The sequence below is a fragment of the Oncorhynchus keta genome, chromosome 10 (assembly GCF_023373465.1).
Source record: "Oncorhynchus keta strain PuntledgeMale-10-30-2019 chromosome 10, Oket_V2, whole genome shotgun sequence".
Lineage (NCBI taxonomy): Eukaryota > Metazoa > Chordata > Actinopteri > Salmoniformes > Salmonidae > Oncorhynchus > Oncorhynchus keta.
In genome coordinates, this window is record NC_068430.1 from 46,764,658 (window position 1) to 46,781,718 (window position 17,061).

At 44.5% G+C, this 17,061-nt stretch overlaps 1 protein-coding gene across 1 annotated transcript in view; it reads right to left on the reverse strand.

Annotated features, from left to right (window-relative positions):
* Nucleotides 1–1,364: 1,364 nt before the first annotated feature.
* The window catches only part of LOC118372827 (voltage-dependent calcium channel subunit alpha-2/delta-3), a 55,784-nt gene continuing 40,087 nt past the window's right edge, over nucleotides 1,365–17,061 (reverse strand). The window contains exons 18-38 of the mRNA XM_052527203.1: nucleotides 15,682–15,765; nucleotides 14,889–14,960; nucleotides 13,901–13,962; nucleotides 12,939–13,006; nucleotides 12,636–12,681; nucleotides 11,737–11,834; nucleotides 11,459–11,552; nucleotides 11,082–11,177; nucleotides 10,855–10,973; nucleotides 8,690–8,767; nucleotides 8,427–8,488; nucleotides 8,297–8,341; nucleotides 8,055–8,117; nucleotides 7,898–7,968; nucleotides 7,681–7,756; nucleotides 7,507–7,547; nucleotides 7,339–7,394; nucleotides 7,140–7,257; nucleotides 3,337–3,449; nucleotides 2,930–3,012; nucleotides 1,365–2,734 (exon numbers count right to left, since the gene is read on the reverse strand). Coding sequence (XP_052383163.1) covers nucleotides 2,642–2,734; nucleotides 2,930–3,012; nucleotides 3,337–3,449; nucleotides 7,140–7,257; nucleotides 7,339–7,394; nucleotides 7,507–7,547; nucleotides 7,681–7,756; nucleotides 7,898–7,968; nucleotides 8,055–8,117; nucleotides 8,297–8,341; nucleotides 8,427–8,488; nucleotides 8,690–8,767; nucleotides 10,855–10,973; nucleotides 11,082–11,177; nucleotides 11,459–11,552; nucleotides 11,737–11,834; nucleotides 12,636–12,681; nucleotides 12,939–13,006; nucleotides 13,901–13,962; nucleotides 14,889–14,960; nucleotides 15,682–15,765 — 1,638 coding nt within the window. The 3' untranslated portion in view covers nucleotides 1,365–2,641. The remainder of the gene's footprint in view (nucleotides 2,735–2,929; nucleotides 3,013–3,336; nucleotides 3,450–7,139; nucleotides 7,258–7,338; nucleotides 7,395–7,506; nucleotides 7,548–7,680; nucleotides 7,757–7,897; nucleotides 7,969–8,054; nucleotides 8,118–8,296; nucleotides 8,342–8,426; nucleotides 8,489–8,689; nucleotides 8,768–10,854; nucleotides 10,974–11,081; nucleotides 11,178–11,458; nucleotides 11,553–11,736; nucleotides 11,835–12,635; nucleotides 12,682–12,938; nucleotides 13,007–13,900; nucleotides 13,963–14,888; nucleotides 14,961–15,681; nucleotides 15,766–17,061) is intronic.

Genomic DNA, 17,061 nt, shown 5'->3' on the forward strand with positions numbered 1-17,061 from the left:
AAGAACAAACGGAGCTATTTCGCCTACAAAAATAATATTTTTGGAAAAAAGGAACATTGGCTATCTAACTGGGAGTCTCGTGAGTGAAAACATCCAAAGCTCAAAGGTAAACGATTTAATTTGATTGCTTTTCTGATTTCCGTGACCAAGTTACCTGCTGCTAGCTGGACAAAATGCTATGCTAGGCTATCGATAAACTTACACAAATGCTTGTCTAGCTTTGGCTGTAAAGCATATTTTGAAAATCTGAGATGACAGGGTGATTAACAAAAGGCTAAGCTGTGTCTCTATATTTCACTTGTGATTTTCATGAATAGGAATATTTTCTAGGAATATTTATGTCCGTTGCGTTATCCTACTTAGTGTCAGTCGATGATTACGCTCCCTCATGCGGGATGGGGAGTCACTAGAGGTTAAGAAATTGTTCTTCTCGTCAATATGATGCTTGACATAGATCACAGGAAAATGTTTACATCTGTCAGTGAATATGTATTATGGTTGGATGACACTTTGTCAACATTAGTGCGGTCAGTGAAAAGACACCAAGCTAGTGCCTCCGGTCAGCAGAAGGCTAGCTTTGATTTTCAGGCCAATTATCTATATTAATCTGTGGGTAAATTGGTTTGGTTCGAAATAAGGCTAAGAAGTGGTGGGTATGTCCTAAGTTTCAGAGGTGCTACTGTAGCCGATGTGAAATTCCTAGCTAGTCAGCGGTGGTGCACGCTAGTGGCGTTTCAAATCGGTGACGTCACTTGCTCTGAGACCTTGAAGTAATGGTTCCCCTTGCTCTGCAAGGGCCCGCGGCTTTTGTGGAGCGATGGGTAACAATGCTTCGAGGGTGACTGTTGAGGTGTGCAGAGCATCCCTGGTTCGCGCCCAGGTCAGGGCGAGGGGACGGACGTAAAGTCTATAGTGTTACACTACAAACACCCTTTCCAAGTGGTAGAGAAGGTTTTACTGTGCCGTATAGAATTGGCGGAGAGAGGTCCTAAAACTATCGTGCATTTCAAACAACTCAACCCCTTTGTTCCTTGTTCATTTGCAGACACTCCAGTACGACCCGGCTGGGTGGGAGAGAGAGAGATTTCCTGCCCAACCTCGCAGGCCATCCCGCCGACTGGAGGTCAACCCATGACCCAATTGGGTTATCACAGGGCGGGGTTCCATTCTGCTGTGTATTTTCCCAGAGAGAGGCTGTTCTGCATCAAGGACTGCTAGCTGTATCTAGCACACGATAGGGGTCATCTGACCTCCAGCATCTACGAGACGGTACTTCCAGCATTCTTCAGCAACGGGAAGCACCAGCCGTATCTCTTTCAGTGGGAGGAAGGTCAACGGGAGCCCAACAATCTCAGGGAGCATGACTGGCAGCCACCAGCGTAGTCCAAAGTTACCACATGGCTTTGGAACAACTCAGGGATGGTCTTTTCCACCCAGGATGGGGATAGTGTGATGAAGCTGTAGGACAGCTTGTAAGGGAAGATATCACTAAATCATGAACTAATTGCTCACACCTGTGCCTGCTTACAAGACTCTGACCAGAACTCTGAGACACTGACATAAGGCAGAGCCAAGAGTGCAGGCAGGTCTTGGCAGGGGAGCTGTGCTTTGATGAACGCTGGACTTGCAGATACTTGCAAAGGCTACATTTCACTCACCTTAACAGAGGGAGGTTTTGGCCAGTTCTCCTTAACCGTTCGGACAAGAAAGAAAAAAAGAAAAGGAAAAAAATCTGTCTTTCTTGTCTGAAGGACAAGTTTCAGAAAAAGTTCATGTCAAGCCCTGCAGATAATTCCACCATGGGTAACTGGCTATAAGAACTGTGCCGATGGACAAGGGGCAATGAAATGTGGTATGTAAACCTTAAGTATATCCTTAGTAGCTGTGTGAATATAAAGTCACTGCAACCTTAGATGGCTGCACCAGACCAAATGGTGGCACTATAGATCTCATCGTCACCAGTGCCACAATATTATACTGTATTAGAGCAATAATTATTGATCAAGTGGACTTTGTCTCATGCAATAAATTATGTCAAATATTGTGTTTAGTATATCTGTACAATCACATATCGTTGCCCGTGTTATGTTGTCTGAACGTAGGGAAAAGTGGATCTTTTATTCTGTAAAATCCTGCCTTGCCGCTTGCACAGTCAGCGTATTACAGCTGTGAGAGTGTATTGAAGTATTTTGGAACGCTAATGTGGAGTGAACCAACAGATTTAAATCAACATGGTAATGCTTTCACTGACTGCACATAAAGGAAGATAGTTCCTACATCACAGAGGGCTGGCTTTGTTATCCAACTGATATTTTGTCCTTTCTGTCATCTTGTGAAACCCGTTCATTGCTGCTCTCAGGTATATTTTTTTCTGTCTAATGTCCATATTGTTTTCCCCTTTGAATACTGTTCTGTTTCTCTTGAACAATGTCTAATTTGTCATTTCTCTGCTGGTCAGGGAGATTGATTTACAATTGGTCCATCTCTCTGTTGGTAATAAGTAACTCAGTTGTGAGCAAGTTCTTCTTGTTGGCGAGGCTCCCTGTGCGTTGTCAGCATTTGATGGTGCGCCAGTCTATCAATCTCTCCAGTGTTAGGTCCAGTGTTGGGTCCAGGAAGGTGGGCCTCGAGGGCGGTGTGGTCACCTGCTAATGAGAGTGGCCAGTAGGGGGAGCAGTGCTGCTGTAAGGGGGGCAGAGAGGCCTGCTGTTCCTCCACACTCCATGGCATTCTCCTGCATCAGACACAGGGGGCATCACAGGAGTTTCAGACCATAGAAATGAATTAATACATACAATACATTGTTCAGACAATATACAGATGGTCACATATGCTTAATTTCATGATATTAAACACTCAAAGAGGCATTCATGTACTTTCCGTGTAATCACAGAATTGTGACGCAGACACATATCTACACACTGCGTACCTCAGGGTGAAAAGGATGACACGTTTCTGGCCGCTTTCTGTCTTTCTGAAACTTCAGCCTATCACATTTCAGAGACTCATTGTGTGCAGAGGGGTTAAGGATAGAAATACTGATGATGAACCACACCTCAGATACCTCCGATACATTTAACTGATAGTGTGGTGACTGTTTCTGCAACATCATTCTAGCATGATGAGAAAACCAAACCGTAATGCATGCTTCATAAATAGCTACATGTATGAGAAATGTATTAATACCTCTGACAATGAAGCTATGCACATTCTCAGAACACTAAAGTCTAAGTTCAGAGTTCACTTACAAAACATTTATATTAAAAAATACTTAAAAGCTTTGTACTAACAATACACTCCAACACCTCAAACGTATTGAGGGTTAGTAAAGGATATACATGATCTCGATGGGATCCATGGAAACCAGGGGGGCAGAGCTGCAGTCACACTTGTTGTCCACGACGACCATGAAGAGATTACTGCTGGGAATCTGCTGAATTACAAAAGATCTGAGGAGTGAGATAGAGAAAGAGAGATTTGAGTGGATGCTTTTAACATAAGGCTAGGTCCCTATTTTCTCCACTTCCTGTCTGACTGACGTGCCCATGTTAAACTGCCTGTTGTTCAGGCCCTGAAACCAGAATACGCATATAATTGTACCATTGGTAAGAAGACACTTTGAAGTTTGTAGAAAAGTTAAAATAATGTAGGAGACTATAACAATAGACATGGTTGGAAAAAATAAAAAGAAAGACCAACCAACATTTTTTTTTTTTTTTTTTTTGGGGGGGGCATGCTCTTACAATGGAATGTGTAGGGAAATAATTAAATCTAGCTCCAGGTATGCAATTCCTATGGCTTCCACTGGGTGTCAGTAGTCTTTGTTTCAGACTTGTTTCTTCTAAAACGAGTAAGAAAAATTAGTTTTACTACAGGGACACAGACTTGGAAATTTGTGTATGCACACGATGACACGCACATGCTAATATCGTTTTCGTATTGAACATAATTCTTTCTGTATGAAATATTATAGCTTAATTACATTTGATGGCATCTTTGAATCGAAACATTTTGACTTGTTGAAACAAAGTTTAGGGGTAGATTTTAAGATTCCTATCTTGGCATGTTGAACGAGTGGATTACTCAAATCGATGGCGCCAACAAAAGACTTCTTGGGATATAAAGAAGGATTTTAATCTAACAAAACGACACTACATGTTATAGCTGGGGACCTTTTGGATGACAAATCAGGGTAAGATTTTCAGAAAGTATGTGAATATTTCATTTGTGAATTTATGAAACCTGTGCCGGTGGAGAAATATTTTGATGTGGGGCGCAGTCCTCAAACAATCATATGACATGCTTTCGCTGTAAAGCCTACTGTAAATCAGACACTGCAGTTAGATTAACAAGTATTTAAGCTTTCAACCGATATAAGACGCTTGTGTTTACCTAAATGTTTAATATCCATAATTGTTATGATTATTTATTTGAATTGCGCGTCCTCCAGTTTCACCGGAAGTTGCGCTAGCGGGACGCCTATCCCAGAACTAACGCATGAAATTACCCTGTATTGTGTATACACCTTCAACACACAGGCTAAGTGAGTTTATCGGTGCCTAATACACAGATTTACATTTACATTACATTTAAGTCATTTAGCAGACGCTCTTATCCAGAGCGACTTACAAATTGGTGCATTCACCTTATGACATCCAGTGGAACAGCCACTTTACAATAGTGCATCTAAATCTTTTAAGGGGGGGGAGGGGGGTGAGAAGGATTACTTTATCCTATCCTAGGTATTCCTTAAAGAGGTGGGGTTTCAGGTGTCTCCGGAAGGTGGTGATTGACTCCGCTGTCCTGGCGTCGTGAGGGAGTTTGTTCCACCATTGGGGGCCAGAGCAGCGAACAGTTTTGACTGGGCTGAGCGGGAACTGTACTTCCTCAGTGGTAGGGAGGCGAGCAGGCCAGAGGTGGATGAACGCAGTGCCCTTGTTTGGGTGTAGGGCCTGATCAGAGCCTGGAGGTACTGAGGTGCCGTTCCCCTCACAGCTCCGTAGGCAAGCACCATGGTCTTGTAGCAGATGCGAGCTTCAACTGGAAGCCAGTGGAGAGAGCAGAGGAGCGGGGTGACGTGAGAGAACTTGGGAAGGTTGAACACCAGACGGGCTGCGGCGTTCTGGATGAGTTGTAGGGGTTTAATGGCACAGGCAGCCAACAGCGAGTTGCAGTAATCCAGACGGGAGATGACAAGTGCCTGGATTAGGACCTGCGCCGCTTCCTGTGTGAGGCAGGGTCGTACTCTGCAGATGTTGTAGAGCATGAACCTACAGGAACGGTCCACCGCCTTGATGTTAGTTGAGAACGACAGGGTGTAGTCCTTCTGTAGCTCAGTTGGTAGAGCATGGCGCTTGTAACGCCAGGGTAGTGGGTTCGATCCCCGGGACCACCCATACGTAGAATGTATGCACACATGACTGTAAGTCGCTTTGGATAAAAGCGTCTGCTAAATGGCATATATTATTATTATATTATTGTCCAGGATCACGCCAAGGTTCTTAGCGCTCTGGGAGGAGGACACAATGGAGTTGTCAACCGTGATGGCGAGATCATGGAACGGGCAGTCCTTCCCCGGGAGGAAGAGCAGCTCCGTCTTGCCGAGGTTCAGCTTGAGGTGGTGATCCGTCATCCACACTGATATGTCTGCCAGACATGCAGAGATGTGATTCGCCACCTGGTCATCAGAAGGGGGAAAGGAGAAGATTAATTGTGTGTCGTCTGCATAGCAATGATAGGAGAGACCATGTGAGGTTATGACAGAGCTAAGTGACTTGGTGTATAGCGAGAATAGAAGAGGGCCTAGAACAGAGCCCTGGGGGACACCAGTGGTGAGAGCGCGTGGTGAGGAGACAGATTCTCGCCACGCCACCTGGTAGGAGCGACCTGTCAGGTAGGACGCAATCCAAGCGTGGGCCGCGCCGGAGATGCCCAACTCGGAGAGGGTGGAGAGGAGGATCTGATGGTTCACAGTATCGAAGGCAGCCGATAGGTCTAGAAGGATGAGAGCAGAGGAGAGAGAGTTAGCTTTAGCGGTGCGGAGCGCCTCCGTGATACAGAGAAGAGCAGTCTCAGTTGAATGACTAGTCTTGAAACCTGACTGATTTGGATCAAGAAGGTCATTCTGAGAGAGATAGCGGGAGAGCTGGCCAAGGACGGCACGTTCAAGAGTTTTGGAGAGAAAAGAAAGAAGGGATACTGGTCTGTAGTTGTTGACATCGGAGGGATCGAGTGTAGGTTTTTTCAGAAGGGGTGCAACTCTCGCTCTCTTGAAGACGGAAGGGACGTAGCCAGCGGTCAGGGATGAGTTGATGAGCGAGGTGAGGTAAGGGAGAAGGTCTCCGGAAATGGTCTGGAGAAGAGAGGAGGGGATAGGGTCAAGCGGGCAGGTTGTTGGGCGGCCGGCCGTCACAAGACGCAAGATTTCATCTGGAGAGAGGGGAGAAAGAGGTCAGAGCACAGGGTAGGGCAGTGTGAGCAGAACCAGCAGTGTTGTTTGACTTAGCAAACAAGGATCGGATGTCGTCGACCTTCTTTTCAAAATGGTTGACGAAGTCATCTGCAGAGAGGGGAGGAGGGGGGGGAGGAGGATTCAGGAGGGAGGAGAAGGTGGCAAAGAGCTTCCTAGGGTTAGAGGCAGATGCTTGGAATTTAGAGTGGTAGAAAGTGGCTTTAGCAGCAGAGACAGAGGAGGAAAATGTAGAGAGGAGGGAGTGAAAGGATGCCAGGTCCGCAGGGAGGCGAGTTTTCCTCCATTTCCGCTCGTCTACCCGGAGCCCTGTTCTGTGAGCTCGCAATGAGTCGTCGAGCCACGGAGCGGGAGGGGAGGACAGAGCCGGCCTGGAGGATAGGGGACATAGAGAGTCAAAGGATGCAGAAAGGGAGGAGAGGAGGGTTGAGGAGGCAGAATCAGGAGATAGGTTGGAGAAGGTTTGAGCAGAGGGAAGAGATGATAGGATGGAAGAGGAGAGAGTAGCGGGGGAGAGAGAGCGAAGGTTGGGACGGCGCGATACCATCCAAGTAGGGGCAGTGTGGGAAGTGTTGGATGAGAGCGAGAGGGAAAAGGATACAAGGTAGTGGTCGGAGACTTGGAGGGGAGTTGCAATGAGGATAAGATAAGGTAACTGTGTTACAAGTACCTGACACACCCCTCACAGTCGATGTTTCCCGTGGTCTCTTTGATGGTACGCTCAGAGACGAATGCAGGGTACTCCGTGTCACATGGCACCATCATGGTCTTTCCCCTCGACCTTTGGGCTGGAGATGGGACATGTAAATCTTAACATAATAAAAACACGAAAGACACACACCTCAAGGTATATTCTTGCACACACTGACCTTTGACTGAGAGATCAACATGCCACCAGCTGTAAAGGTTGAACTCCAGCAGCAAACTGAGGAAAACAAACATACATTGATATAATAATACAATAATATGTACTGTGGTTGATAATCAGTGCATCTCATTATTTTATCGTATCAAGGTGATTATTTTATTGTTCTCACATGACAAGTTTGGTCAGGAGCCATTTCACGATGGAGAAGGGCTGGGAGAGAAGAAATTAAATAAATAGCATTGAGGGGATGTATGTAAGTCTGATGAGTAGTTTAGGGACAGTATGTAAATGTGATATTTAGGGAGAGTCCTTACATGTGACAATATTTAGGGACAGTACTTACATGTGATAGAGAGCGTGCGCTGTCACTGCTGCCAGCATACACTCTACAGAGAGCCTGGTAGTCATACAGAGTGATCCTAGAGAGAGGAGAAAATAGACCATTCATTTTGTGTGTGTGTGTGTGTGTGTGTGTGTGTGTGTGTGTGTGTGTGTGTGTGTGTGTGTGTGTGTGTGTGTGTGTGTGTTGTGGGTATGACTAACATGATTTATCCTCTAACCTTTTGAAGGAGCCCATGAGAAGCAGCTTGTTCATAACAGCACTCTCCACCTCTCCAAAGAACAGCCCCGTCTGAGGAAGATGTTTATTTAAAGGCAAATACTAAGAACCAGGGGAGCTACAGGACACACACACATCTAGTATATAATTTATGGTACCTGAGAGTAGTCCTCTGTGACCAGAATAAATCCGTTGTTGTCAATAAGGTAACACTTGATGTCCTGTTAGAAATAAAGGAACATTAATTCAGATCTTTAAGGCATGACATCATTTAATAATTAAATACTGAGAGGAAACAGAAAGGTCACAGACAGTAAGTAGAACATCTGAGACATGGACCACATGCTAAGAAACAGGAAGTAGCATGAGCCAGTGACAGACAGCTACTGTCTGGTCTTACCTCATTATCACAGCTAATGGTGCACTTCCCATCCAGAGCAGCACACTGGATCAAATCAATAAGATTAATAAATTATTAGAATAATCCATAAAGCATGTCTCACAGCACTGGATATTGTGTGTGTGTCTACCTGTCTACTAGCGGTCCAGAACTTCCTCTGAAAGAAATCCAGCTTCATCTGAATCCCAACGGCTATAGTGGGTTTTAACAAAAACAAACAGAACAGTCAGCACACTGTACATCTAGAAGAGGATTTAAAAATGTATTAAAGAGTTTCTTCACATGTCTTCAAAGGGTTTTTATATAGTTTAAAACATTACAGTTACAAGCCTATAACAGGTACAGTAGCCCTCTATGTCAGGGAGAAGTTAGGGTCTTTTTCAGAGAGCTTACAGGCAACAATAGGCGACTTCCTGTCATCCAGCAGTTGTATGGCAGTGCTGGCCAAAACCACACTCTTATTCTCATTTCCTGGCGTAAAACAGGAACACAGAAGCACAGATATTAGCCTCAATCAACAAATGTTGTGTACATGGAAAATTCCTACTATTTCAAAAGAATATATAAAATACACTATATATTCCATTCCACCCTCAGCACCTCAGCATAATCACAGCTGGAAAACCAGGTCAGAAACAAAAGGGAATACTCCTTTTCTAGCCTAAAGATGGCGCCATACCCACAGCTTTCAGCAGGCAATAGCAAACCATAGTACTCCACTCAGTGATGGAATCCCATCAGTAGCCTACAACCAGGATGTTTGAAGTGATTCTGATAGAGTGATGTGTTCTTATGAAAAATAAACAGTTCTGATACTAGCACTACAGAACCTCTGGGGACAGGGATTGTTGGAGGAGGTTATAGTATTAAATGGGGGAGGTGATAGTAAAGTAGGGATATTTTACAGACTAAGGGATGAGAGCAGTTAGAGGAAGGTAGAGGCTGGTAGACAACAGGGAACAGTGTGATCCTGATCCCCTCTTTCCCTCAGTGGGAAGAAAGTGGGGCACATTAAAACAAAAATAATAATTTAAAAAATTACAGACAGCAGTGAGAGATGAGCTGTACAACACAACCCAGCTTCGCTAATATACAGTAGCTCACTCTCCCTAACTTGTAATTGAGTGTCATCTGTAGCCCTTTTCCCCACACCCCACTCAATAGATCTCTTTAGTTAACCATGTGTACTGTATCTCTGATAGGTTACCATGACGATTCGCTGTATCTGTGTCTCTGATAAAGGGTGTAGTTAGCCTCTTCGCTCAGTGAGACTTGTACACAATCTAGTCTCCTGTCACTGCAGGCCACATCCTGTACCCCAATAACATATTTATCAGCCCCTCTGATTGACCTATTTCCGTGAACCTTTTCCCATCACAAGGCAAAACTATAATACGGAATGCCTTACAGATCGGTACGGGCTATAAAGTGTGTGAACTATGGTAAAAATAAACGTTTAAATCCACATTTTCCAAAAGTCACTCCCTAGTCCCATACTCCGTAGTTGTCGCCATGCAAGATTACCGCGTGATCTCAGCTGGCAACGAACCTTTGGCTTTAGGGTGTGTGAGGGCTCAGATGAGTTAAGTGGTCCGACTGCGCCCTCTGCTGGAGGTGGGCTGCAGCACAGCCACATGTGCTCACCTGGGGACAATTGACTGAGTATTGTCTGTGCTCTCTAAAGGCCTGACTGAAGGGGCAGAGGGGGGAGAGTGATGATGAGCCAGAGACTATGGTGAATTCCAGGACAGTAGGATGTCCTGTTAATGGTTTGGCTCAAGCTGTTGGATTGGCGTTTGGTACCAACTGTTAGTTTTTACGGTCCTGGGGAGAGTTGAAAGAACACAGAATACAGTTTCCTTTTTTTGTTGAAGTCACGTCTCTGCGTCTCATTTCGTGCTGTCCCGCCTAGGATTTTGTCAGTGAAAATGTACGGCCTTTCACAGGTGACATGGTGTGAATTCGGTAAACTCTGGAAAAGTTGGATTTAAACGTTTATTTTCACAGAGTGGATAGTCCGTAAAAACTGGTAGGGCATTCCGGGTTATAGATTTGCCTTCGGTGACAGGAAAAGTTGATCGGAAATAGATAAACATTTACCAGGCTTCTGGTTTTCGGGGTTCACGATGTCGCCTTCAGCTACGGGAGACCAGATTAATGTGTGCATGTCTCCCAGAGTGACGAGGCTAACTACACCCTATATCAGTGACACAAATACACTAAATCTTCATGGTAAAACCTATCATAGACACACTGAATCTCTACGGTAACCCAGAGATACAGTAGACAGGGTTAACTAAAGAGATCTATTGAGTGGGGTGAGGAGGAAAATAGGCTACAGATGACACTCAATTACAAATAAGGGAGAGTGAGCTACTGTATATTAGAGAAACTGTATATTGATTAAAGTAAAATGAAGTTGTACTTCAAAGACAACTTAATTGAAATACAGTGCAAGTAAATGATGGTGTAACACCTTGTGTTAAGTGAAGGTGTGTTTAAGGTGAGGGGATTCTGGACATAGAGTAAAGGTACGTTTTGTGTAAGTGTCTCCATACCTCCAAAGGGGATCGAGTAGACAAAGGTGCCGGGAACCTGCTCTGCTGCTCTCTTGTACCACAGAGGGAAGTGGTCAGCGTTGAACACCCCCTCCTTATCCTCTGCCGTCAGGAAGTCTCTGAGACAGGAGGACATGAAGGAGTCAGAGGAGAGACTACAAGTCACTGGGACATTGCTTTGTCTCAGTTGTTGCACTGATTGGCCAGATGCTCAGTATCGTACTCACTGATTGGATAGGTGCTCTGGGACAACAAACAGGCTGGTTCTAGAGAGGCCAGTGCGTGTGCCTAGGTAAGCAATCTCCACCCCTTTGTCTGAGTTCCTGTTGGGGTGATGCAAACAAACAATGAAAACAAAGAGTAATACATTCAGCACATTAATCACGATACCACAGAGTAGAGAGGATTGTGGGAAGAGGCGGGAACCACAAGGGTGATCAAAGCAGAGAGCCCTAGTGACGCGCTGATGTCGTTGATGTTTTGAACTTTTTAACGACGACCACCAACCCCGCAAAGAGCTCTGAGAGCAACAGAGGGAGGCGAGTTGCATAAAGGAGTTGAGGAGGAGTTAGTTCAAGTTCAGGAGTTAGTAGGCTAGACTCACTCGGACTTGTTGAGGGCCAGGCCGGTCCAGTAGGCCTCCAGTGGGGCTGTGACCACAGCATCAAACAACACCTCCTGGATCAGCTCCCTGTCACCTACAGCAGAGAGGGAGTGGTTCAGTCCTGGAAACACACTACCAAGTCCTCTACAGACAGGACATAGGATATAGGGTTAGGGTTAAGGCTAGGGTTGGAGCGAGGGTTAGGGTTACAGCTAGGTTATATGACTTCCCAGGATGTATAATGAAACCCCAGTAGATCCCAGTGTGGTGTAACTTACATTTGATGTGTGGCTTGCGTCCGGTCAGGTAGAGTTTAATGGCCTGGATCTGGGAGAGGGAGCGGTGCTCATGGTGCTCATCTGTGTTGCAATACGTCCTGTCAAATTAATAGGTAGACACACACCCAAAACACTTGAGGAGCTGACCAACAGAAACTAAACTAAATTATAGATAGAAAAATATAGAAAGTGGCACACTCTATTTCAGGCAAATAACCCATGTTGCTGCGTTTCAGCTGAACAGAACATAGCCAGACATGCTGTTATATCACATGGCTCAACATAACATGCCTACTAAGAGAAACAGGGTGCGTTCATGTAATTTCACTACATCTACTCAGGTTTCAGAGCACTCTTGACTGAGTGTACCAGAGTGCAGAATAACTGATGAATTTACGAACGCGCAAACACTCGTTGAATATGACAGGTCTCAGTAAGTGACGGCAAATAAACATAATTCAATTATTGCCAGCAGCACAGCTACAGTCACCAATGCTCTAGATAACATGAAAGCAGCCTAACCAGCTCTGCTTGGGCGAGTAAAATGGTCAGAGTGATGTGTTCTCTCATTTGTGTCTGGAAGTAGCTAGCTAGCAAGCTAGCAAGATTTAGCCAGTGAGCTTGGGTGCTTGACAGCCTTTGAGGTCAGAACGCTCGGATCAACCCTACTCCTCGGCCAGAGCGTCCAATGTGCACTCCGAGAGCAAAACACTGAATTTACCAAAAGACAATCTTACAAAGCTCTTAATTTACAAAAGTCCAAAGCGAACACTGAGCGCACTCTGGCATTCCAGAGTGAATTTACGAACACACCCACAGAAAGCAATAACCTATATAATGCTTGACTGACCTATCCCAAGCTCATAACCCCCCACATCACCCAAAACCCCCTGCATTACCATTCATCTGCCAGCGCAACATCTGGCTGTTCCAGGTCAAGGAGCCCTGCAAAACACATGAACATCAGATAAGTGACGCTTCAACAGGGCCAGGCTGAGTGCCCTGATATATGGACTTAAGAACAGGCAGACCACAGGTACAGAATATCCATAAACGTCTATGAAACTGATGAAGCTCTCATAGTTCGTTGAGTGAGTGAGTGAGTGAGTGAGTGAGTGAGTGAGTGAGTGAGTGAGTGAGTGAGTGAGTGAGTGAGTGAGTGAGTGAGTGAGTGAGTGAGTGAGTGAGTGAGTGGCTCTTACCTGCTTCCACTGAGACGTTTCCTCTGAAGAAGAATTTGCCATGGCCTCTAGACAAAGCCACTCCGACACTGAACACAGAAACACACAGCAGGGTGAGCAGCAGAGAGAAGTCAACAGTTACACTCTTAGGGCTGGTTTCCCAAACACAGAATAAAGCCTAGTCCTGGACTAAAAATAATGTTCAGTGGGGATTCTCCACTGTGGCACAGCAGTCTAAGGCACTGCATCTCTGTGCTAGAGGCATCACTACAGACCCTGGTTTGATTCCAGGCTGTATCACAACCAGTTGGGATTGGGAGTCCCATTGGGTGGCGCACAATTGGCCCAGCATCATCCAGGTTTTATTTTTATTTTTTATTTTACTAGGCAAGTCAGTTAAGAACAAATTCTTATTTTCAATGATGGCCTAGGAACAGTGGGTTAACTGCCTGTTCAGGGGCAGAACGACAGATTTGTACCTTGTCAGCTCAGGGATTCAAACGTGCAACCTTTCGGTTACTAGTCCAACGCTCTAACCACTAGGCTACCCTAGGGTTTGGCAAATAAGAATTCTTTCTTAACTGACTTTCCTAGTTAAATAAAACTGCTTTTCAGTCTAGGACTAGGCCACAGGAGGTTGGTGGTATAATAAATTGGGAGAATTGGCTTGTGGTAATGGCTAGAGCAGAATAGGTGGAATGGTATCAAATACATAAAACACAAGGTTTCCATGTGTTTGATGCCATTCCATTTGCGCCACTCCAGCCATTATTACAAGCCTCCCCTCAGCAGCCTCCACTGGACTAGGCGTTATCTGTGTCTGGGAAATGGGCCCACAGAGACACATTACACACTCACTGAACCAGCCATCGTGTCAACTCTCAGGACATCAGAGTATTGATCAAGATTTATGGATGAATCAATGAATGTGCTGAAAAACTAAAGTAGTGTGTGTACCCTACTCTCAAAGCATCTCCCCTTACCTGAAGGGAGTTCCCTTGACTTCAGTGTAGAAATAGTCATTGTGCATCTTCAGGAGTCTTTTCTGAAAGCACATAAAAAGCATGGAGAATGAGGAGTCATCCAGTGGATCTCATTAAAAGATGAAGTCCGTGCCCCTGCGGAAATCGAATTAGCATAATCAAAGAATCCCCATAAAAAAAATGTCTGTTTACGCTAGAGACTTCTGTTTTGAATGGGCTACGCCGGCCTTCCGAATCTGCGGTGGAAGGTGGCAGAGCTACAGCGGTGTTTGTAGGACCAGGAAACATCCCGCAAATCGGTCTTCTCATGAAAACGTCTGGTAGCGTCCGAAGATGAGATTCTCACAAACACGATGACGTTTTGCTCTACGACCCCCACAAGCGTCAGTCGGCACCACCGATCTGCCAACTTCTTGTCGGTAGCGTGTGAAAGGTTTAGCCTACACACTAATACAAGGTTTGCCAAACTCTGTCCTTGGGACCCATGTACGAACACTTACATGCTGGTTGTTTTGCTCTAGGAAGCCCACCCCATAAGCCTCGTCTGAATGTAGCCCGGTACCAGTTTAAAAAATAAATGGAAGCATATATGGAAGTAGTTTAGAACATAAAAAAGTGGTTCAATTTGGTTAAAACCTTCTTTCTTTTTTTAAAGATTTCCTGATCTTTCGTAGATCTCTCAGATATAGGACTTACACTGCAAAACATAGTTCCTTTTTATTTATTTTTTGGGGATATCTGTTTTGCAATGTATTCAATGTGTTCCTATGGGCTAATAGCATTAAGCCCACATTTGATTAAATAACTTATTGCAACTATTTTTTTAGGGGTCCTAAAATTCTAAATCAAATAGCTAAATGATCCTTGGTTTGGCTTTCTTAAAACAATTCCATATGTTAACCCATTCCCGGGCCCATAGACCTTAAGGGGTTCAAAAAGGAGAGTGTAATCTTTTCTTTAATTGTCAGAATTGAATCTTCAGTCTCACCCCTTTGTCCACTGTCTTCTTCACCTCCATGGAGAATGTCCCAGTCTTCCTGTTGACCATGGCATTACGCAGCTGTAACATAAGAACAGGATATTTATCAGGATGCAAAGAGTCCATGCTGTCTTAGAGTATACAGCGGCAGGGTAGCCTAGTGGTTAGAGCGTTGGACTAGTAACCGGAAGGTTGCAAGTTCAAATCCCCGAGCTGAAAAGGTACAAATCTGTCGTTCTGCCCCTGAGCGGGCAGTGTTCCGTCATTGAAAATAAGAATTTGTTCTTAACGGACTTGCCTAGTTAAATAAAGATACAAAAATAAAAACTCCCTGGAAAACAGTGGCAATTCTTACTGAGTGGACGTTCCAGGTTATTTAAATAAATAGGGATACCTCAGGATTTTGTCAATGAAGCCCTTTATCTACTTTCCTAAGAGTCAGATGAACTTGTGGATAACATTTGTATGTCTCTGCGTGCAGATTGAAGAATGTTGCTAACTAGCAATTGCGCAATTGCTAACCAGCGTTAGCACATTGACTGGAAGTCTAAGGTGAATGATAGCATGCTAGTAGATACCATAGACCTCCAGTCCTTGCACTAACGCTACAGTAGTTCACATTGGCTCACGAAACTACCTCTAACTTCCTTCATACTGGATGCAGAAACATAAAAATTGTATCCATGAGCTCATCTGACTCTGGGGAAGTTATCCCGAAGTATCCCTTTAAGTATAGTAAAGGCAGTAGTAGTTTAACAGGAGTGTGTGTCAATTGTTTTGTTACGTCATGATTTAGACGTACAAAGTCATCCTTGTCCTCCCACTCCACTTCGGACAGGTCCACACTGCTGTAGTTGGGTTTCCTCCTCTTCTGGCCCTCCTGGTACTGAGGCACAGAGGAAACACACATTTGATGGGAACAGTTGAGGAAGTCTAGATTTCGTTGTGGGCGGTTTGGGTGCACAGCTAAGTTAAGAGTGAACCTATACAAGGCTTCGTTCACACAGTCTTGCTCAAAACCAGAACAATCCTAGCCAGGTTAAGCAGTCTGACCGCTGAGATCAGGCTGGTTCCACCAGGCTAGAACTCCCCAAAATGCAATCCCAAATTGATCAGTTCAATCAACAACCAATCACATAAACATGTCCGGTCCCACACACAAAGTCCAGTAGGGTCTAGTACAGCCTCAAAAGAGACAACCACAGTCACAGCACAGAGAAACACACACTTACAGTACATAGAAAACCAACACATTCTAAAACACATATACACACACAAACACACACAATGTCACAGAGAGGTACTAACATCACATAGACACTGTTACACACAGATCCACTAGCACCAGTTTCCAGTGGAACCCATGCAGGGTCCCAGAGAGAGAGTGAGTGTCTGTGGTCTAGTCTCTGTATGGTACAGTTACAGGACAGGAGGGTTACCTCTGGGTTAGTGTTAGCTCAGTTAGCCAGGGCCAGCCAGCCCTACAGTAGTAGCAATGGCCTGTATCCCTCCCTGCATGCATACATCAAAGGAAAAGGTGGGCATTACAGATTGAGTCTCCCAAACTTCCTCGGTAATACACACTCACACTGTTTATGTGTATGTGGTCAACATAGTCTGTCATGGAACAGAAAAGGAACCTTTCTGTTTTTCAAAACACAGGCATTCAGTGTCTGTATTTAAACTATTTATTTAAAGAGATTCTCCGGTACTTTTTCTATACTTTACTTTTTAGCCAGTAGTTCTGAAAGTAATGCTCACGAGCAAAAAGTTGTCTGAGAAAATGGTGTACTATGTCACATACAGTGCATTCGGAAAGTATTCAGACTCTTTGACTTTTCCAAATTTTGTTAGGTTACAGCCTAATTCTAAAATAAGTAAATAAAAATCCTCATCAATTTACACGCAATACCCTATAATGACAAAGTGAAAACAGTTTTGGGGGAATTTTTTGCTAATTTATAAAAACGTAATAAACAGAAATATCTTATTTACATAAGTATTTAGTCCCTTTGCTATGAGACTTGAAATTGAGCTCAGGTGCATCCTGTTTCCATTGATCATGTCACGCCCTGGCCATGGAGAGGGTTTTATTCTCTATTTTGGTTTGGCCAGGGTGTGACTAGGGTGGGAATTCTAGTTTCTTTAGTTCTATGTTTTCTATTTCTTTGTGTTTGGCCGG